Raw genomic sequence first — 23,098 nt, 5'->3', positions numbered from 1 at the left:
GGAATATCACTGCTAATGTGTTATTGGATTTGTTTTCCATTCTTTTTCTAGGCATACATATTTTATAGAGTTAAGGGATATAAAAAATGTGGATTATTAAAATCCTATTCTCACCCCATAGCATTACAATGACCTGATAGTTTAGCTTTTATAATTATCTTTTTATAAAATTAATACACTTCAATATAAATTATAGGAAATATTTATAAGCAAAGGAAGATAAAGTCGCTCATAACTTTACACTCATAAGTAACTACTATTAAAATTTGGTTTATATTTTTCCATTAATTTTCTAGGAAGACAACTTTTTTCCTAAAATTAAAAAATAAGATTTCTCCCTACATGTAATTGATCTTTTACGAATGTTTATCTAGCTCTCACAAGCCTCATTTCTTTGGGCCCTGAAGACCACATTGGTTCTAGATGTCGTTTAGCTGTAGTGGACTCATGCTGGGCTCATTAAATTTTATCCTGAGTATAGATTTGTCCAGAACTATCCTGTTTCATAATTGGAACATATGGATAGCAGTATTCTGCCATGAGGAAGGAGTCATCAAAAAGTTAAACTGCAGTGAGAATGAAGAATGGAGTAGATACGCAGACAAGTGGGATGGAAGGACATGGAAAGTGTCTTAAAAGCTTTCCATTTCCTGTACGGGGCCTGACTGCTCACCTACTTTTCATCCTGTTATCCCAGTAATATTCTTACTCTGTTTTCTCCCTGAGCTACCTTGAGGTGGTTTCCCCTGTTACTGTCAGCTGGAGAATTTTACTAACAAAGGTTTGTAATCTTGGAATTATGATGTAAATATATATATTGAATTTTTTCCCATATTGCTGTATATATTTCTGTAACAGTTAGTAGCTGTATAGCAGCTATGTTTATATGCATGTATCAAATTATTTTTCAAAGTCCTGTTATTCCTTCAGGTTCTGATTTTTAATTTTTTTATTATAAATATTTTATCAAGGAACATATTGTTGCTAAATTTCGGTGCCCAGACTTTTTTCCTTTCCTTAGGACAAATTTCTGGGACAAAGCATAAGCATACTTTTTAAGACCTGTGATGTGCATTGCCAAATTGCTCTCCAGAAAATTATATTTATGTCTCCATCAGCAGTGTGCAAAAGGTTCTCTTTATCCACACTCTACTAACATTGGATGCCCCTTTCTAAAAAGTCTTCAACACCAATAAGTTTTGACAAATGATCAGGAGATGTGTTTTCTGTGCATTCTGGTTTCCCATAATGGGCTCGCCCAACACGACCTGTGTTTTTAGTTTTGCTAACTGGTGTATCCTGCATCACAGAGACGTTTACTTCCTGAAAATCTGAAGCTAAAGATGTTTATAGTACAGGATGGAAAAAAAAATGGTGGCCATAGGTAGCCAATCTATTGAGCTTCTCGAGATAAAATTAGATTGGCTTTAACAACAGGTTATATTATTCTTCACAGTTTTTTTAACAGCTCTTTTTGAGATCAATTCTAAGTGATAGTCTGGACAAACAGCAGATTCTCTTAATTTTCTTATAATTTTTACTTACTGAAGACTTACTGTATATCAGACCATACTAAATGCTTTACATACATCACTTAATTCTCACACAAAACCTGTGATGTAATTTTTATTGTCCTCATTTTTATAGAGCAGTAGGAAATTGTCCCGGTCACTCAGTGAGTGGTGGGGAAGGGCTAGGGAGGGGTAACTAAAGCCAGGCCCCCTGACTCCTGCCGAGTGTGGGGCTGCTGCTGCCACATGCTGCCACCTCCCCCCAAATCTCTGTTTCTATCCATCCTTCCACATTTCTAGTAATTCATATCCATCTTTTAGGGACAATGGATCCTAGAAAAAAATATCAGAACATGTATTTTTGATGTCTTCAAACCAAGGCCTTGTCTCCACAACGTGTGGGTGAGTACCCTGCTGTCTGCGCTTCAGCAGTGTTAACTTACTGAATGGTCATTGGCTTGTGTGTGTGGAGAAACTTTAGTTGAAGGCAAATCCTTATTTCTCAGGTCAACTATGAAGATGTGCCTTTTATGTAATCATAATAGCTGCTTATCCTGGATGAGAGATTATTTATAATAAGAAAATAATAACTCAAACTGTCATTTGTCATAACCACTGTCATATACTTGATGAATTTTTGGTGTGTTTTTAGGATTCAGTGAATTGCGACACATGGTGTCATCTTCAAAAGTATGAAACATTACCAGGCTTTTCTCTGAAAGGGAGGAAAGATGAGTGTTTTCATCAGTTGTCATCTTATAGTGTGTTTTTCTGGAGTTATACTTGGAAGCTATTCTGAGAGTTTTTACTATGCAGAGATGTTGGTGTCCTGAAAGGTTTGTATTGGCCGCCTTTTCACCCTGTACCTTCTAGGTAGAAGGAAACTACAGCTGTTTGAGAATATAGACTTTGGTGTCAAGCCTGTGTTTGAGCCTTGGCTTTGCTTCTTACTAACCTGGGGCAAATTACTTAAATCAGTTGTTACCTAGTGACAGTTAATTTACCTATAAAATGAGAATAATCATTTGTACTAATAGGGTTTTGATGAATAACTGAATTATATCAAGTGCCCAGCACAGTACCTGCACATAGAAGATACACAGTAATTAAAAACTCTTATCTGCTGTGTATATTGATGACTTCTAAATCTCTATTTCCAACCCGGTGTTCTCTCCACGGCCTGTTTTTAGCTGTACACAGGACTTCTCCATTGGCAGCCTAGGCAGAAACTCACCATCTCCCTGTCTCTGCTTCTCCTGGATCCTGAGCTTGGTGGTGGCATCACTTTCCATCCTGTGCCCAAATTACCTTGGGAGTCATCCTGGACTCTCTCCTCTCCTACTCATCAGTCAGCAAGCTGGCCATGCCCATCCCCTGACATCTTTAATTCATTTCATTGTTTTCACCATCACTGCCCTAACTCGGGCTTTCTCCTCTAGAGGACAGATTATAATGGTTTCCACCAAACACAAGCACTGGGACTGCTGGCTTACAGGTGTTAGGTTTTTCAGGCTACTTGGCTATAAGAAGCCAAAGAGTTGCTACTGTCTACATGCTTTTTGATGATTTTTCTTTCCCATGTGGTTTTGCTACTTCCTCGTATTTATTTATGCTCCTATCTACATCCTGTGTACCTAAACAAAATAAACAGTTTACGTCTGAAAGACTAATATTGCAGAATTCTCCTGGGTGAGGAAGAAGCTGCAAGGAAGAAGATAGTAGTGGGGACAGCAATAGGATGGCTGCAGCCAAATGACTAGGCAGCTGATAGGGGTTCTGAAATAAAGACAATAATTGGTTCTTGCTGCTTTTGAAGAGTAGGCTAAAAGTTTGCTTTGATGTCCTTCTTCTTTAAGTGTTTGAGTTGAAAAAGGTACTGAATTTTTGGCAACTACTGAAATAACCCACTTAAAGGAAATGTCCAGGATAGTCAAGACTGTTCTTAAGTGGTTCTTTGTTAAGTGAAGACTTTGAGAGCTAGGAATAAGTTCAATGCAGTGTGTTCCAGGAAGATCAATCATGGAAAGTTCATCCAGTAGCGGAATTGCTAAGTAAAAACTGAGGGTGAAGTGGGAAGCACACGTGCGGGTTCCCCAGCCTCTGTTGAAATTTAAAGCCAGGGTCTATTCTCTTGTGGACTAACTATTGAGAAAGATGTAATAACAGCTATAAAAGCAACTGAAAATTTCAAATTTTGCTTGGATTATTTAGATCATAATCTGTTTGGAAATGTTTTCTTTAGTGATTTCAATCATTTTTTTCAGCTTTTACTTTTTATTTCTATTAGAAACCTGGCAGGTGTCAGGTGTATTTAGAAACCAAAGCATAAATGTAGTTTGAGTTGTCACAGGCCCTAGATCAGGGAAAGAAATAGCCATTTTTGTTTATTCTGTCATATAAATGCTTCATGGGATATGGAGAATTGAGTAAGAGTTTATGAAAAGGGTTGTGTCATCTTTTGAGTTTATAAATTAGAATTCTGCTTCTAAATGAGGTTTTTTTATGGGCAGGATTACCTTCAGGAAATGTGTATGTGAAACTGCTACATGATTGGCTTTAATTTTGGTATTTTTGTTGGACGAACAGAGTGTGCCCTTCAGTTGACTTTTTTTTGTCATTATTGAACATATTTCTTTGTGTATATATATGTGTGTGTGTGTGTGTGTGTGTGTATATATACACACACACACACACACACACACACACACATTTACATTTCTTGGTAAAGCCTTTCTAATGTTTTGAAGCATTTTCATATTTCTTAATTTTACTTTAAGATATTTGTATAGATTTTGAGAGGGTTTCTTTTTATAATTACATTGATGCTTCTCCAAGAAAGAAATATATACAGTACTTACCTTGAAGTTTAAGCTAACCTAAGGTAGGGATATATATGTTACTAGTAAATGGAATAGTTAAAATTCCTGAATATCTTTTTCCTATCAATATTTCATAGAAGTTAGTGTTCAAAATAAAATTTGGCTATAGGTATTTTCTTCATCAAATTATATAGATCATTAAAACCAATAGATTTGAACGAATCAGAATGAGTTTGCAAAATCAGGTTTAATTCAGATCTGGGGAGAGGAAAGGAACACGTTGTGAAAATACATATGCATAGGAACCTAATCAATGCTAGACAAACAATGTATCAGTTTACAATATAACAGGATAACCACAAATTTGAAGGCTCAAATTGAGTCCATGAGGGGTAAATACACTTTATATTTGGCTCAAGTGGCTGTTGAATATCAAGTGGTGCTGAGTTCCTTCAAAGCATCTAATGACCCCCCAACCTTGGAAGGAGTTTCACCACAGTCTTAGAAGAAATCCCAGTCGTGCCTTTAACTCTTTGGGCCCTTGGGGGGTCATTGCTGCCCAAATACAGATGCAGGCGAGGGATTTCCAGTGGCCACATTATTGCACAAAGAGGTCTGTTCTAAGGCAGACTCTATGGCTAAGAAGGTGTGAGAGCAGCCCTTACATAGTGGTCTAGCATTAACACTGTCTATCAAAGCATGTTAAGAAATAGCTCCTTAGTGATTATGTACCATCTAGTTATCACACTAACAGAAAAGGCAACAGGGCAGCTTCACATTTCATATGAAAGACTAGCATTAACTGGGCCTGGCTTGCTGGCTTAACTTTCACATAAATCTATGATTATTTTAATTTAGACCCAGAAAAAAAAAGTGATTTCATACCAGTCTTTTCTTCACATAGGTTTGTGTAGCATTAAAATTGTTATGGGTTAGTGACTAGGCCATGTAGGCAAAAATGTTTAACTCTTCCTTTGCCAAAACAGAAACAATGATCCCTGTTCTGACTCCTGTCCAGTTTCCAAAACAAAAACAAAAACAAAATAACATACATACACCTTTGTTATTGCACATCTTTCACACAGACTTGTGTATGTATAATATATATATATATATTTTTTAAATATGCTACACATAAAAAAAGACTATGGCACTTTACAGAATACATGTTTAACAAAGATCATTACACCACAGATGTTTGAAAACTATACAAAAACCCTTACACAATTAATGTAACATTGTTGAATTAGCACACAGGTTTAAAGAATCCACAGAATCCAAGGCAAATATGTCTGCCTTCTTGGAGTTCATTGAGAAGCCCAGCCCTTCACAAAACTTTAAGCACAAACGCAGGCAATAATAAATAGACTTTTCTGGTAGTAGTAATGGTCCAGGTATATTAGATTTTTAGACTGAGGCGATTAGGTGATTGATAGAAATGTATTAGAAAAATAGGCGTGGGTCAACAATCTGTTCTTAACATAATTCCTTTCTGCCATACTCGTATTCCTCCTATTCAGTGGTTTTTAACAGCTATGGTGTTGGGGGTCTAGACTAGCATGATTTGGGGTGTCCCATTCATCCCAACCAAGGCCTAGGGACAGGCAGGCGCCCTGAGCTGGGTCTAGCTCTTTTTTGGCATTACCTTTCTACTCTGTGCTTTCCTGGGAAAAGCCTCCGATCCAACTCACCAGTTGCAGCCATTTCATATTATTTCAGTCTGCTTTCAGGATCAACATCAGTAACTAGAAAAGCTTAGCTTGGTGAGTAACTCCTTTTTTTTTTTTTTTTTAATGCTGCTGTTAGGGTCGGAAATATAGCTGACTACAGCATGGTTACCAAACAGTGGGAAAAGGTCTACCGCAAGTGCCGGATTCTGGCAGGTTCTCCCAGTGAACATATGAATGAGCCAGAGCTGGCTTGGAGATCTGTGTCTCTGGAATGAGGAAACAGCGAGGTTTCCTTTGGCAGTCAAAGCATGATCCCAACTCTAGGAGAAAAATGTGTGATCCCTGGTGGAGGAGGAGACGGGGCCAGTACTGGTGCTACGGGGAAGCGGAATGAATTGGTCTCCACTAGCAGGATTTTGTACTTTTATTCTCATGGTTCTTATTCTTTCTTTAATCTTGAGAGGGACAGTTCAGTTGATTCAACTTACCCTGGAATTAAGCCTAGAATAAGTTCCACAACAGGATTCCACACTGTTCCCGCTGACCCCTTCGGTGAGCTAAGCAAAGGCAGTGTCTTGCTATGCCCTTTACCACACGCCCTGTCCCCCAGTAAGTGTGTGGTCTTGGGCATAGTCTCCAACTGAGACAACCTGAAAGAACTAGGAGGAAACAAAAACACCAACCCCACACCTCATTCTGAGACAGAGATGCTCACAGGCCTGCAACCTTGTGACAGAAACACAGCTAGCAAGTCTGGCTAACAGTCTCTTCTGTTAGCAGAGAAATGCTGCTTTAATGACTTAGATCATTATCCTTCATTGAGCCCTGGGGGAAATGCACTGTGACTGAACTTGTCAACTACATGTCAGTGCTTCTGTACTAGCTTCATGTTCCGTCTCCTGTAATTGTACTGTGGCCCTCCTGTGCAGTCACTTCGCTCAGCTAGGTGTTGCCTCTCATCAGTCCTAATAAGGCTCAGGGCTGTGGAATGTGGCTTCAGTAGGTAAAGGCTAGTTCTTCACTTGACGCAAACGACAAAATCCGTGGTGGACTGTTTCACAAGGTTACACAAGGAAGAAAATGGCAGTCATGTCTCTTCCAAATTAAAGGAGGCAGATAAGGTTTTTCCCCTCTTCGATTTCTTCCTGTACTTTGTCACTGGAGGTTGCAATTTCTGCTTGTGCGGAGAAGATGGCACAGATGAAGGTGAAGACTGTTCCACCAATGGCGGTGTAAAAGGCCCAGCCCAAGGAGCAGTCTCCAGGCTTGTAGGCCGATGCGTAGTGTCCACAGTAGGCAATGGCCTTCTGGCAGCCCCAGCCAGCGGGGTAGAGTATCAAGCCGAGAATAAGGAACAGGCCTGCAAGGGCAGAAGAGAAAAGAGGTGAGAACCCCTGTGGCTCCACCCTGTAACTAGACAGATCTGTTGTAATTGTTACCTGATTTGCCTGCTTTGGGCTATGGCATCCGTCCTGCAATAGCAAGTGTTAGGGACCATTTTATGCAACTACTCTGACCTGATCAAGAAATGTCATTGCTGTATTAGAAATATTTTTAGCCTCTTTTGTACATGTTGGAAGTGCACCCACTAATAATTTCTCTTCTAGAAAAGCAAATTAAGTGGTTGAGGTGAAACTTTCCTTCTGGTCTAAGGCAGAGGCTGGCAAACAGGCCAAGTAAGTATGGCCTTAGTTTTAGAAATAAAGTTTTACTGGCACACGTCTGTGCCCATTCGTTTATGGAGCCTATGGCTGCTTTTGTGCTGGAACTATAAAGTGAGTAGTAGTTACAGACCCTATGGTCTGAGAAATCTGAAATATTTACAACCTTGCGCCCTTTGTAGAAAAAGTTAGCTGACCCTGGTCTAAGTGAATTCACACAGAGCCATAGGATGTCACCCTGGTTAAATGCAAGAGACCAGATCTTAACCTGATGTCAGTGCTTTAAATAAACCCATAGGAGTCTGATGGCATTCACCAACAACCAGCTTCATGTTTGGAACAGAGATTTCTATATTTACATATACACTTAGAAACAAAAAACATTTGCAAACTTCGTAAGAGTTTTTCGTCTGAATGCTATTAGGTGAACTCGGCCTTCAATAGACACTAATAAGCTGTTTCCCTTTTGCTGACCCCACTACCCTGTCATACTAAACGTATTCCATTTTTCTATTCCTTACAGCATTACTGCCCACTGGCAGTAATTGGAGAGTTATTTTTCCTGCCAGCCTGGTGAGTTAGGAGCTACTCCAGGGCCAGGACTAAGGCAAGTGAGGCACAGAATGTAAGGAGACGGTCACTTTTAGGGGTCTGCCCTGCACTTGTGGGAAATGGGGATACATACGTTGCCTGCCTCGCCTCAGTCCTGGCTACAGTCACACAGCAAAGCTGCTTATAAGGAAGTCCCGAACCTGAAATGACAAAGGCAACTGAGGGCCCTTAAATCCTACACAATGAAACCTTCCTTGTAGAAAAGATGCTGCAAGAGGATGGCTTCATTCTATGAGGCAGGGGAAACAGTGGTTTCCTCTTCAATGACACCTATATAATCAAGATTGCTAATTCAGAACCAAAAAGACCTGTTTTTAGATACCATGGACTAGCAATTCTATCCTCCTAAATTAATCTTGTCTCAATTCTCTTTTCCTATCTTTACTGAAATTCTCTGAGTTTACCACAGCATAGCTTCCATGTCATTTAAAGCAACTTCCCCACACAAAGAACATGACTGAATTTATGGTAGTATCAGGTTTTGAGGAAGATCAGGGACAGTATTTGAAACCACAGGCCACAATTTCATACAGCTGTCTTCATCCTGTGATGACATCTTCTTGCCAAGCATGGCAGTTCACTACTAGGGTGGGTTTTGGGGTCTGATTGTCCCTACTTCCCAAATTAATCTTGTTGTACACTGAAGGACTTGGGGTACTTTCTAACAGGGGTGGAACAGTGGGAATCTGTTCATATACTCATTTTCTTCATGAAGAAGGGTGCTTCACAAAAGAAACTTTGTAACCTTGCAACCCTCTATTTCTCTAGCGGTTGGAATGCTGGGCCCAGGGAGGCATTGATGTGTAGCTAGGGAAACGCCATCCACTGTTGGAAAACATAGTGAAAGGAGCTGCAGACCGAGGCATCTTGGAGAGATGCTGTTAGAAAATGGCATAGAGTGAATTCCACAAGCACGCCAGTGGACAGTGTGCTGGTACTCTGGAATATGGAAGGTCTAAAAGGAGCTAAAGAAAATAAAGGAAATATTGAAAGGATGACATTCAGGACAGCAAGGGTAATACGATAACAGGTCTGATGGCCATTTCAGAAAAAGAGCTCCAAAATTGCTTTGAAGGGTGGACTAGGCACTGGGGTTGGTGCATAGCTTCCCAAGGGGAGTACTTCGAAGGTGACCACAGTGATATTCAGCAGTGAGGTGTATAGCACTTTTTCTAGGATGAGTTCACAAACTTAATTTTCAGACCTCGTATTTCGAAAAGTACGATTTGGGGGGAGAGGAGAATCCAGGGTACAATTGGATACGCTTGAAAGAATAAACCGTCTCCATCTGAACAGATCTTACTCATCTGGGGAGATCTAAACATTATTGAGCTAATTCTTTTATATTTCCAAGGCCTATGATAAATCCTAATTAATTCCCACCTTGTTTCCTAGGAGACCTCACCCGAGGTACATGGGACCTTGTAGTTTCTTCCTCAGATCCTAAGTTACAGCCCTGGGGAACGTGAGGCACCGTCGCTGGGACTTCGGTAAGGATTCAAAGGTCCTCTCCGGCGTGTAGCCACTGCTGCCAAGCTCTAGCACAGGCCCTAGGCAAGGGAGCATGAGCTGCTCGTCCCTTTAAGAGACCAGAGTGTTCGTATTTGAATTGTGGCTCCAATTAAATGTTAATTGCACATGTTGTTTGTATTACATGGCTTAAACAAGTCCAATAAGGGAAATTAATGCATCTTAACATGATAGGGACAGAAAGCATGGAGTTTGTTGTCACATAGCCGCTCTGCTACCCTATGCTGGGCTCACAAAGTTCCATAATTTGGCTATCTCAGATCCTTTTAATATCAGATTGTTCCACAGCCAGGAACACTCACTCTAGTACGCCTCCCTAACTGTCTTAGGTGCTCCCTTTTTCTGATAACTGATAAAATTCCCGAAGTGCTTTAGGCCATCTTAAAATCTAGTGGCTGCTACTGGCCAATCACTTTGTGAGTGACAGGAGGGAGACTTATCATATAAAAGTTCCATGCTTAAGAGTTTGTCAAAAGCCTCAGTTTGAATACTCATTAGCCCTCAGGGCATTCCATGTGAGAGGGTAATAAAAAGTGGGCTGTGGTATACGTCTCCAAGCCCCAGTGGATGTGTTGTGTGCTGAAACCACACGCTCCCAGACCCGGCAGCCGGCCTAGACTAACACAAGAGCGCCTTATCCAAATTCTTATTGGGTCGGGGAGGAAGCTGCCACTGGCTACCCTGTCCTAGCTGTGGACCTCTCCTTCTTGCCCTCAGCAGAGTTGTCATGAGCATGGCTAATGCCATGGAAATGCAAGACCTGCGTCTGAGAGAAAGAAAAGTGTAGGCCTTCAGGTAAGCAAAAAATAAAGTCACATTTGTCATCTTTCTGGGTACTTAGAAAAAGGCTCTTCTATCAAAGGAGTTCCAGACAGTTTAGTGCTTCACGTGGCCCTTTCAGGTGACTGCCACACTTTGGCCTCACCTGCTCTTGGGGCCCAGCGCAGCTTCTGAGCAGTGGTTCCTGGGCCCCAGTGAGCATCCTTTAGTGAAGCACAAACATCATCTGAACAGATTCTTTTGCTTTCTAGTAAAATGACTGAGAAAAAGCCATAAAGGTTTCCCATTTTACTGTCAATAAAACCCAGCGTCCTTTTCTGGCCTTCAAGGCCCCATGGGATTTAGCTGAGCTCACCTCTGCCTTTCACACCCTGTTCTCTCTGCTCCAGCCACACGGCTTTTCCTCAGACACATCAGGCATGCTAGTCCTCTCACCTGCAGTGCTCTCCTACCACACGGCTTCCAGGCTGTTTTCAAATGCCACCTTCCCAGTGTGGTCTTCCAGTCCACTCTATTTAAAATTTCAACCACCTACTTCTCCCTACTTGCTATCCCCCTTCCTTGCTTTATTATGTCTTCTTAAAACTTATTACACACAGACTGTATTACTTTGAGTCATATGAAACTGTCCGTATTTGACCATTTTTTACCTACAAAAATGGTCATGTCATATTGTTCAACCTACTATTTTTACTTACTTTGTTTATTCAGCTCCATCCTAGACTTTAAACTCCACAAGGGCAGGGATTTTTGTATATTTGGTTTACTGTACAAGGCTAGTGTTCAGAATAGCGTCTGGCACTTAGTAATACTCTATTAAATGTCAGTGCAATTTGTTTCATAATATTTTTAAGCCATAATGCCCTGGGGAAAAACAGTGAAATAACTTTGACAGATACGTCAATAAGAATAAAACATGCCAGCAGAAAATAGAGACTCTTGGTTGGCTGACTTATCCTCCCACACTGCCCTGTTCTAGGCCTGTAAATCCCAGGGTTTAGAAGCTTGTACCCCAATTCCAAATGGGCTTGATAACACCAGCTAATGAGACAGAATTAAAGCCCATGACTTCTTAAATGAGCAGGTCAGACCAAGTCTGCTGCAAACTGGGCATGGTTTTTCTGGTCCTTAATTTGGAGTACACCCAGGGACTATTAACTTGGTTGTGGGTTATGTCCAGAGGCCAAATGGGAGGTGAGGTGTGCTCTGGATTGAATTTCACATAAAAGCCCCGCCAGAAAATGGTCTGATCTCCCTCGGCAGCTATTTAAAAGGCAGTTCCTGAAGTTAGGCCAGCCCGCAGTGGTCTCTGGGGCCTTTCTATCTCCTTGCCTTAATGCATTATTGTTTTGGAGGGTGTGTGTTTTGTGCAGGGCAACAGAGAAACTAAAGGACTAGACCAGTAGTAGGCATTTGCTTTTCTTCTGACTGGCCTCTTTCCCCAGTGCCTGGCTGAGCAGTGGCAGGCCTAGCTGGGAGGAGGAGGAAAAGCAGAAAGAATGATACTGGCCAGTATCCGAGGAAAATAACTACCACTGAAAGAAACCATAGTAACTCAGAGGACTGGTAACCGCTGCTGCAACTTAATAGGATGAAACCTAGGATGGTACCATTTTCCACAACCTTAAAAGACAGCCTCATCTTTCTATCCTATCTTCTCTCTTGCTAACATTCTCCCAGTTCACTATACCAAGAGGATTAGAAGATGTCAGCATGAGGTCACCTGGGGGGTGACTCAACTTTATCTGGGAGGAGAAAAAGTAAATGAAAAGAAACTGATGGTTAGTCATTTGGGCTACCCAGCCTGGGGACAGAGCCCTGACTACTTCACTGAGGCCCACCCTATGGTACTGGCGCTCTCACCATTGGCTGGACACCAGCTATTACAATGTAACACCTACCATGCCACTCTGCTATTTTAGCAATATTTTTCCCTACCTGGAATGAGCTTTCAGACTCAACCCTGGATTCCCAGCAGTTCTAACTTGTTGCACAGGGATTTTCAGTGTCAATATGGACAATCTAAACATGTGGTTTGGGTTTAATTCAAATAATTAGATTCCATTAGCTGTGTCTCATCACTGCTTTTCCAATGCCAAAAACACAGAAGGTGCTAAAAAAATGAAACACACCAGGAAAAGTCAGTCTTCCTGCTTTCTGATCAACATTCAGCACTGTGATTAGACCAGCCACAAAATTATAGGTCGTAGGTAATTTTCTTGCAACTGCCCTGGAATCAAACAATGTGCTATCAAATATAAGTTTTAATCAAATCCCTTAGGTGGGAAGAAAAACATCTCCACAATCCAGCCAGGCCCCCAATTTTGGAAAGATGAGGCATTGCTAAATACATTAAATAATATTTTACTTGGTCTGAAGATGACCAGCTCTAGCTTTAAGATTATGGGATGCTAGAAATGGGGGAGCCAAACCTGAACCACAGCTCTTCAGTTTGCGAAGGAAGTGGGCAAAGGCTCCACGGCTACTTCACAGTCTTCCCCTGGCTGTTTTAGTGCCTGATCCTTCCCTCCAACCCAGTCGCACAATCACCACACTTTCAAAACCTGCTGGCTAAGGGACTCAAGGTTTCTTTTTGCTTTTTTTTGTGGGTACAGAAGAAGGCCATTGTTTCTGGCCTAAAAAGTGGAAGAACTAAAGGCTGGTTCCTTTATACAGAATAACAAGCAGGTCTTTGGACAACACACTTCTACTTCCTCTTCAGACTTCTAGACTAAATAGCCAAGACTGACTAGACTCCGGTTTGCAAAGGAAATTTACTAAGGACAGGAAGAAAACAAGACCATCTGTCACTGGTACTGGCAACCTGTGGAAAAGCCCCCAGGAGGGACACGACACTTAGCTCCCATGGGATCTTAATCAAGAAGCTTATTCTAAAGCTATGAAATAGCCTATCTCTGGAGAGTGAGTTCACAGCAGACAGCTGATAGGCTTAGTATCTCTGTTAAATTTGGGCTCCAACAAGGTAATCCCTGCGGTGTGTCCACTGAGTGTACTCCAGGTGCTCATCCTGGTGCCAGGCACAGTAATGAGTGGCCATGACGGGTAGAGGAGTAGGAGGGTGTAGGGTTTCATAGGCTTTAAATACATCAGGCCAATGATAGTCAAGGAATTTTGTCACACTACATATACCAGCATTCCCTAAACAAGGGGCTTTTACTCATGCTGACTACTAGGGCACTCATCCACCTGGAAATGTCCCCCCCTCGTCCCAGTTCACATATCACCTCTTATGCAAAACATCTGTCCCACTTTCAGCCAGAATGCTATTCTCTGTGTGCTCCCACTGCCCTATGCACGTCCCTCTTTATCACGTTATTTTTATATATTTTTCAACAGCTATTTACTGAGTTACCTACTAAATGCCAGGCATTATTCTCAGCCCTGAGGATAGAGCAGTCCTTCAAGGGCAAGAAAGTTTTATTCCCCTTGGTATACGTCACAGTTTTGTCTTATCACTTACCTTAAACCTGATGGGTGTGTCACAGTTAACCTTGGGTAAAAAAGGTCAAGAGGTCAACTTATTTCTGGCTTTGAAACAGCCATTGACTCATTTAGGAACATACCAGGAGACTATCAAACATCCATTCCCCTGTCAACACATCTCAGAAGGAAAAAAAAAAAGTCACCCTGTGCTGTTTATCCCTATCAGCTCTACCCAGTGACTCAGGAGGTCTGGGATATGGACCTAGCTCGGCCTGAGGTCCAATTTCCTTGATCCAGCTCAGTTCCTACAGGCCAGGAGGCTGCCCCTGCCACCACACCGCCCCCTCCCCTCCCTCCAGGCAGCTGTCTAATAGGAAGCAAGGCAAAGCAGGCAAGAGAATGACTGGCTGCCTGTACCCCATCCCCATTCTGGGACACAGGTCCAAGAGCACTCCAGGCTTATTGTGGATGATAGCTTCAATCGGTAAGTTCAGAAAGTGCTGACAGTATTGGATTAAAGGAAAAATCGACAGGACAGCTCTTGCGTGAATTTTAGGTCACCTGCCAGTGTTCTGCCTCCAGGGGGAAGGAAGCCTCCTTGGCTTTTCCTTCTCAGTATCCTTCGCTGTTCTTCCTTACCTTCCCAGCCACTAGACGCCGGAACACCCAGGCTTAATCCTTTGTCCTCTTCTCTGCATTCGCCTTATCCATCACACTTGGTCCCATGGCTTTAAGTCCTACCTCTAGGCTGATGTCTCCTGACTTTTGATCTTCAACTGTGAACTCCAGCTTTGCATATTGAGCTGCTTACTTGACCACCTCTTGAAGATCTAACCAAGTACTTGAAAATTATGTCCAAACCTAATTCTTGAGTCCCACTCCCCACCTTAAAACCTCGTCTTCACCCTGTGGACCTCATTTCAATTCTTATACCCGCTAAGGTCAAAAACGTTAAAATCACCGTTGACTCCTCTCTCTGAGCCCACGTGACTGTCAGCAGAGCCTGCTGGCCAGCATTCTAGTTGTTCCCTTTGCCTGGAAAGCTGTTTCTCCTGACACCCACATGGCCAACTCCTTGATCTCTTTCAAGTCTTTGGTTAACTCTCCTCATTGAATCCTCCCCTGCTCAATACTGCAGCCTCCTTCCCCCCTGACCACCCCAGTGTACTCAACCTTTCTTACCGTGGGCTTTACCTGTCTTTTCCCTCCCACAGCACCCATCACCTGCTATCATACTATATAATTTACTGATTTGGTTCTGTGTCCACCAGCCTAAATATAAACTCCACAAGGAAAGAGAACTTTGTGTAGTTTGTTCTCTATGTATCCCAATTGCCTAAAACAGTGTCTGACATGTACTAAGGTATTCAGTAAATATTTGTTGAATGAATGAAAACATAGTGCTGTGATACAGATTATGTTGCATTTTTAAATGAAGTCAATGTGGAAAGTTCTTGCCAAGTGTTTTTAAATGGTTGGAGGAAAGTTTTCATCCAATAATGTGAATTCCAGGGGTTGGCAATTTTGGCTAATAGGACACCAGCCACACTTCCTGATGAAACACACAGGGTCCAAACCATCGTACTGGCCTTTTACTTGACTGCAAGCACTGAAAACGTCTTTTCTGGCTACAGAAAATAACTGTTTTGGGGAGATCACATAGAAAAAAAAAAAAAGTAAGTCAATTAAATGTAATAAATTTTCAGTTATCTAGAAATCCGCCTTAGTGCAGCCTCTAACCTCTGAAGTTGTTTGCAGCTATGTCTGGCTGCAGTGACAGCTGTGGCTGACTTGTGGGAACCACCTAGGACACCAGCTGGGAGGGGAGGAGCAATGCAGGCCAGAGAAGACATTCAGGAAAAAGACAGAAGGCAGAGGCTGCAGGGGAACGAAGGAGGTGAATCTTGGCAGCTTACAGAGGAGGCAAAGGTGGTGTCGAAGCGGCATGAGCCTGGAGAATGGAAAAACCAACAAGGTGCCAGCTCTGAAGGCAGAGACTGTAGAACTGCTCTATAGCCCAGGAAAATGCCCACTCCTGTCAGCAGTTTTGCGGACAGAGTCACAGATCAATCTCTCGGGGGAGGCGGGGAAGTAAGGATGATTCTCTGCTTCCAGCAGAGGAATAGCATGTTTAGTTCTTTAACTCAGCAACAATCGTGTGGTACCACAATTGATGTACAGAGTGTTACACAACAGCCTTGTGCAGCAAGCTAGTTCACATTTACCTGTATGCTTGCTTCTCTTTTCAGTCTAAATTATTTTTATTTTTTTCTGAAATCTTCCATGCTGATAGCTGGAAGTCATTTTGGTAGTCTCTAATAGCTATTTGTAGGTGAACTGTTGTTAGGTAGGGACATTTTCTCTTTTACAATACCCCAAGGCAAATTGCCAAAGATTATTAAGGCTGCGCTTTGAGGAAGGCACACCACATGCACCCCACACTCAGTTCCCCATGCACTGAATCTGCCAAGCTGTTCTCTTCCCGGAGCTCATGGTGTGAACCTGTACACTTCTCATGTAGACACTCTATATGAGACACTCTAGTGAGTTGATCACGCTCAGTCACCAAAACAAGGCTACATTAGGTTCCTTATACACTTTTACAAAAGAAGAGATGCAACTTAGAATTTCATGGGTAAAAAGCTTAAATAAAAATTATAAGTAAATGCTTAACCAACTGGGGGAAACTATCCAGAACAATGAATGGTAAAAACATTTTTCCCATAATAAAACATTAGTTCCAATACCTCCCAGATGCCTCAAAGTAAGCATTTTTGGCTCCTATGAATTCCCATTTGATGGTAAACTTGTTGACAGAGGTAAGGAGTGTGCTCCCTGTTCTTTTATGACTCCATCCAAAATCCACACTCAGTGCCTAGGACATAGTCCTCTACACATACGGTGCTGTTCACCAACTTCACGTGTCATTTCTGATCCCCATTTCCTTTCTAGTCTTCACATCTTTGGGAGAACCTTTTGGAAAGGTCTTCTATGGTAAAAATGGTAGATTCCAAGTAAAGATGACATGGAGTTGAAGTTATAAACGCCTTGCCCCAAATTTATACAGTCACAACTAATATTTGAACTAAATCTGGAAGTTATTACAGGCGATTAGAACTTTTTAATAATCATACTGCTTATTATTATAATACCAGTGGCAGCAGTTAATGCTTGTGAGCACTGCAATGTGTCAGGCACCGACCAAGCACTTTAACTCATTTAGTTCTTGTAACAGTCTTACGAGGTTGATAACTAGTAATATCCTCATTTGAGAGATGAGGAAACTGAGGCAAAGAGGGATAAGTAAGGCTACACAGCTAATAAGTGGTGGAACTGGGACTCAAATCCAGGCAGTGTGGGGCCAGAGTCCCTCCAGAGCTATCACAGTAGACTGGTGCTTTACTGAAAACCAGAGACTAGCATCCAAGACAAAAGCATCTGTCCTGCAGAAGAGGGGAGATTCATATGTACTTAAAAGCTGGCTTACTTATACCTATGAGAGCTTAGAGATGATGACCAGTTACCAAGTGAGAAAACCACAGGAGTGCTGTATCGGGAGGATGGGGTGGAGAAGGCTGCACCAAAATAAAGGGTCACCTATTGTTAGGTTGATTTGCTAACTCTACAGCAAGACAAGAAAATACGTTCCATCCGTACCTTCTCTTCCTGATCTAAGTGTCACCAACCTACCTATTGGCAATGTAGATGCCACTTTAGAATGGCTGCCTTTGGCCAAAGCAACTTCTAGAAAGAAAACCTAGTGAACAGTCAGAACAATGTAAAATTTGCTATGTTGCGGAACACATGTATGCGCAAAAAACTGCAAATAACACACAAAACCCATCAGACCCGAGGAAAAAGTAAGCTGTATAATCTTCCATTTTAGTTTTTGCCTGAGAGGCTATATGCTTGGGAACTATCTGAAATCACACATCGACATAGAACACTAATGCCATCCACAAAAAAAAGTTCTTCTGTCCTGTCCTCTCCAGGACAGACAGCTGCAGCAGGTTAGACAGAATCCAGCACTGAGAGCATTCTCAGCCCCAAAATTACATCCCTCCTCCAGCAGGAGGGGCCAGTGTTTAACCACCTCGCCTCCTCCAATCAGGCTTTCTTAATTCACCGTGTTTGAGTTAACCCTGTGTTAACAGATCTGCTTGTCTCAATGTCCATATGCAGGGGAGGTTGCTCCCCATCGGCAAATCTTGCGTAGGACAACTGCGGTCACCAGGATGGTGGCCCTCAGGCCTCTTTCTTCCACCCAAGGAAAGTTGTGGTCTTCTGCCTCCCAAGCCCCAAAGCTAATTAGCAATATCTCAGCCTACTTGACTTTCCAGATGTCAGGATGGGCCACTGGCCTCAGTACCAAAATTTCAGTGAGCCGTTCAGAGTCGGGTGTTTGAACAGTGTTTATAAATAAGAGTAATATAAAGTATTATAACACGAATCAAGGGTTTCTGCCCAAGAGTCGCCACCTTTAGTTAATCTATACCTTTGAAATCACTTTGCCTATTAAGGTTTTTCAATTTTTGATGAATATTTATTCTGTAAAGCCCAAACAATTTGGTTTTAGTGAGTGCCAGTTCTGAAATTATTCTTATTGGTTCTTCATATGATTGTTCCATTAATTATTTATGCAGAGTCCATGTCAGAATAGAGACTTACCAGCATATGCTACATCCTTTATTTTTTTCCAAATACCTAGAAACTTACAGCTGTATTAGCATAGATTCATCAGCATAGCACAGATGTTTTTGTCAGTGAACATTTACTGAGCACCTGTTATGTATGTAGCAGGTCCCATTCTGACCACTAGAGATAAAACTGAAAAAAGACACAATCCGTACCCCTTCTAATATTCTAAAACAGTGGTTCCCACACTACTGGATTTCATAGAATAGTACAATAACCAGAAAAATTAATTGAGAGGTCAGTATTTTTATTTTGCTAATATAAGGATACTGCAAATAAGCATTATCTCCTCATACCATCATATCATAAAAGAAATGATATTTTTCAACACCAAAAGGGTAAAGGCTGTAATCTAAGAATAAAGTACAGTTCTTTAAATTGAATACATTTAGCTGTATGAAATCTTAACTATACTGCCTTTCTCTTTCTCGTTTTTGCTGAGGACTGGTGGAAACCTTAGCACAGGGTGGACCTGCACTCATTCAAAGGCAGTAACTACTGGGAGAGCAACTACTGAGAGGCCCTTTGGGGTGGGAGTTAGGGAGGGTGCCTGTGTTAGGGTGGGGGGGAGGGGCCCTTTCTAAGAATCCCCTTTGTTTACTGTGCAAGTAACAGGGTGAAGAATGAGGCTCTCTTTCTCAGTTCTCTGTCTTTGGAGTCCAGAATCTAAACTTGTTTTCATTGCACCTCATTTTAAAGTTTCAAGAGTTTATGGGCAAGCTAGACTGGGCTCAATGTTGACATTTAATAACTCTGCTTTGATAGCCAGATTAGGAACTGGAGGTCAGAGGGTTCACTGGTAATGAAAAGGGTTTTCAGCTGATGACCACAGTATCTTTGTAGAGCAGATTATATCTACATGTCAGTTTAGTACATGATTAGTAATATTAGCGGTTTTGAGCCAGCAAGATTTTCTGAGGGGAAAGAGGTATGGGGAAGGATCACATGTCAATAATTTTTTTTTTAAATGCTTTTGTGAACGCTCATACCATTTCCCTGGAAGAGTCTATAGTGTACTCCTTTTCTTCTGCAAACACTCCCATGGAATTATTATAATTGGCAAGAAAAATACTCTTCCAGGGTGGGGGCTGGAGAGCAGATGACAGAGCAACATAAAGAGAATTCTTTGGAAGACAATCATCAGAGCATAGTTGTCATAAAAAGACCTCACAACCAAGGCCCTGAGAGTAAGTTTCTGTTAACAATTACTCAACATGAATGACCCATTAAGAATTGTCAGATGCCTTTTAGAATATGTGAAGAAACAACCTGTAAGAAAGATGCACTTCTCCCTTGGTGGAGCCTCCCTAAGTCTTTCTCAGCAGAGATTCACGTGTATATGCAAATTACATCACTGGCAGTTTCTACAGCCTTGACTCCTAACTGCTAGTATGCATCCCAACAAACTAATTTAGCCAGATTATTCCTTCCCATGAGTCAGTGATAAAGTTTTATTCACGTTCCAAGTGACAGTCTGTTTTCTAAACTGCTTATATGCAACTTGGAGCAATTTATGAAATTCTTTATATATTGTTCATCTGAAATGTAGGATTAAGAAAGAGCTCCTGTTTGACTATAACCAGAATACATTGATAATTCAAAATGAGCTGCCAAAATAAATAAAACGCAGTATGTTGCAAAGACATGTTAAAAAAAATTCAGTTACTGAGCTATAAAATTCTTGCCTGCTAAGGTCTTGTGGTCTAGATGATGTTAAATAATTCCTGCAATGAGCCAGGTACCATCTTTTCAACATGAGGTCCCTGCAGTTGGCCTTGAAACGCTGAACCTATAGCCACGGTGCATTTTGGTTTGAAAATTTTAATATTGGCTTCATTTTCTCTATGTGTATTTTAGATTTTGTCTGCACTGGGTGCTATCTTAAAAAAAAAAAAAGATTGCTGGCCATTTAATAAACTTACTGGGCAGCCTGTTTACAGTAACTGAATTCACAAATATGGCTTCCTGTATACAGCACAATTCTTCATAGGCGATGCAGATCACTTCTGAAATAGTGTCACAGAATACCACCATTGCATTAAGCTCTTAAAACAGACTACCTGAACTGCTTGTGTAAATATGCAGAGCCACACTTAAGTGATTATTTGCTCATGGGATTTGAACCTAGATCATCCATGGCTCCATGGTAATTCATGTCTACAATTAAGTGGTTACCATGGCAAACACATTTTTTTTGCACATCAATTGCTATATCTGAATTTTAAGAGAGTTTGTAATTTTCTTCTAGGTCTTCCAATTGATTCTTTAAAATAGATCCCAAGATTTAAGTACATCCCTAGATTTTCTTATATTGATGTCTGCTTGGTCCATTTGATTTTAGGCAGTTTTTTAATTTAATGATACGGTTGAGTCTTTGTTTTCTTTATATGTGATATATATACCAGGGGTGCCAAAAAAATGTATACACATTTTAAGCAAGGAAAATAACTGTATTGTAATAATATATACCGATAACAAAAGATGAAGACAAGTCACGTTTGACTTCTGCAATTACAAGAGGTGCTCAAAGTGGTTACCATCAGCGTCCAGACACTTCTGATTATGGCGAACTACTGCTTGAGCATAGATAACATCTCTTAAAATGTGTATACATTTTTTTTGGCACCCCCAGTATATGTGGGGTTTTTTTGTTTGTTTTTTGCTTCTCTAGGGTACAGTTTATGAAACAATGACCCTCTAATATGGTTTCTGATTATGAAACTCAGATACTGTGGAAGCTCAAGAAATTGTAGACCTGAGTCTACAGGTCTCTGCACTTAGTAGGCATCCAATAAAAACTCCTTGAATTGAAATTTAATTCTGTCTGCCTTATAACACTTCTGCATTTAGTTTTTACCAAGGGATTCCTAAAGGCTGATGAATTAGTAAATGTGTCAGTCAGTGGTATTCTTACGTTGACTTAGAACCGTTAGAACTGACTTCGGGCAGAGGTGTATTATCTAGCCGGAGAGCCAGGAATCACGAGCTTCCTCTTGATGGCCAGAAGCTTCCAGTGCTCTTTCTCAGGAAAAGCAGGGGATGCTTCCTCCACCTTCCTCAGGCCTTTTCTTAGAGGATGTTTTGAATTTGGGTAACCAAAGTCACACTACCTTCCCTCAGAGAAAGCAAGGTGGACTTTTCAGGTGTAACTTTATGGGGCAAAGTCTCTGTGAAAGTCAGGAATCTCTTCCCCTGTCTTGATGGATGCTTTCCAGACCCCACTTCTTCCTCTCCCCTTCACAATGCCTGATCTGGTCTTTTGGGCCTGAGAGTAAATGGGTAGGGCATGGGACAGATCAAAATGGGTGCTGGGGGCCGGCCGAGTGGCGCGATGGTTAAGAACTGGCTTGGGACACCAGAGGACCCCGGTTCGGATCCCACATGAGGGCCAGTGACACTGCCCTCTACAGCTAAGATGCTGAACAACAGCTCAACCTGGAACTGGGCTGCTGAGAGTCGCCAGCGACGGCGTAGGCTGCAGTCCCCTGTGGCAGTGGGTTGCCATGGGCTACTGTGTGTAGCCAGCAGCCAGCGTGAGCGGCCAGCAGCCAGCGTGAGCGGCCGTCCAGAAGCCGGCGACTGATCTGCCTCACTCGGGAAGAGTGCAATGATGGTGCTAACTTGGGCCAGTGAAGCAACGTCCTCCACAACTAGAATGAAGAACAAAACAACAGCAACTTGCCTGTTCCCCTTCCCCCAATTCCCCAGCACTGTTCCCATCCCCCCAATTTTCCAATAAAAATCTTAAAAAAAAAAAAAAAAGCGCTGGGATCAGACTGAGTTCTGGTTATCTTATTGATGCTAAGGTTATTTTTCACCCCGTGAAAAACAGCAATTGGAATACCAAGTCCTGGATAATGATCGTGGTACATTTCACATGTCTGTCTGTACTTGCACACACATTCTGATTTATGACAAAGCAATTCCACAAGCGGCAAAGACAAAACCCTCCACTCTTCTCTCTCAGATTCTTCCCCTTTTATTCCTTTCCTTTTCCTTCTTTTTTCATATGGAGCCCCTTCATCCTCAGTCACTACTTACTTCCAAGAAAGCTGAGTTTGCACACACCAGCCCCTTAGCCACCACGGCAGAGAGCAATTCCCATGAGCACACCGTCTACCCCAGCCCAGCAGAGGCACAGTGCAGCCCCACAGCAATCTATCTGGTCAGACTGGTAGAGCAGCTTGCTGAGGCAATCCTGCTGGACTGGGACGGATGTGAACAGACAGAGGGCTACAGGGAGTAGAGAGCGTGAGAGCCAACCAGACACAAAGAAGCAAACAAGCATATTAAGGAAGACTGGAAGACAGCAGGCAGCCAGGCCCGGCATCTCATGCGCTAGTTCAGCCCTCATGGCAACCCCAGCGGAATAGTCC

The 23,098-nt window shown here is 41.9% G+C and overlaps 1 protein-coding gene across 3 annotated transcripts in view; it reads right to left on the bottom strand.

The window, feature by feature from the left end:
* Nucleotides 1-4,558: 4,558 nt before the first annotated feature.
* The window catches only part of LHFPL2 (LHFPL tetraspan subfamily member 2), a 154,661-nt gene continuing 136,121 nt past the window's right edge, over nt 4,559-23,098 (bottom strand). For all 3 annotated transcript variants that reach the window (XM_019641040.1, XM_019641041.1, XM_019641042.1), the window contains one exon: nt 4,559-7,360. In XM_019641040.1, the coding sequence (XP_019496585.1) occupies nt 7,104-7,360 (257 nt within the window). In that variant the 3' untranslated portion in view covers nt 4,559-7,103. The remainder of the gene's footprint in view (nt 7,361-23,098) is intronic.

The sequence above is a fragment of the Hipposideros armiger genome, unplaced genomic scaffold (assembly GCF_001890085.2).
Source record: "Hipposideros armiger isolate ML-2016 unplaced genomic scaffold, ASM189008v1 scaffold_55, whole genome shotgun sequence".
Taxonomy (NCBI): domain Eukaryota; kingdom Metazoa; phylum Chordata; class Mammalia; order Chiroptera; family Hipposideridae; genus Hipposideros; species Hipposideros armiger.
This window is presented reverse-complemented; position numbering and strand designations above follow the sequence as displayed.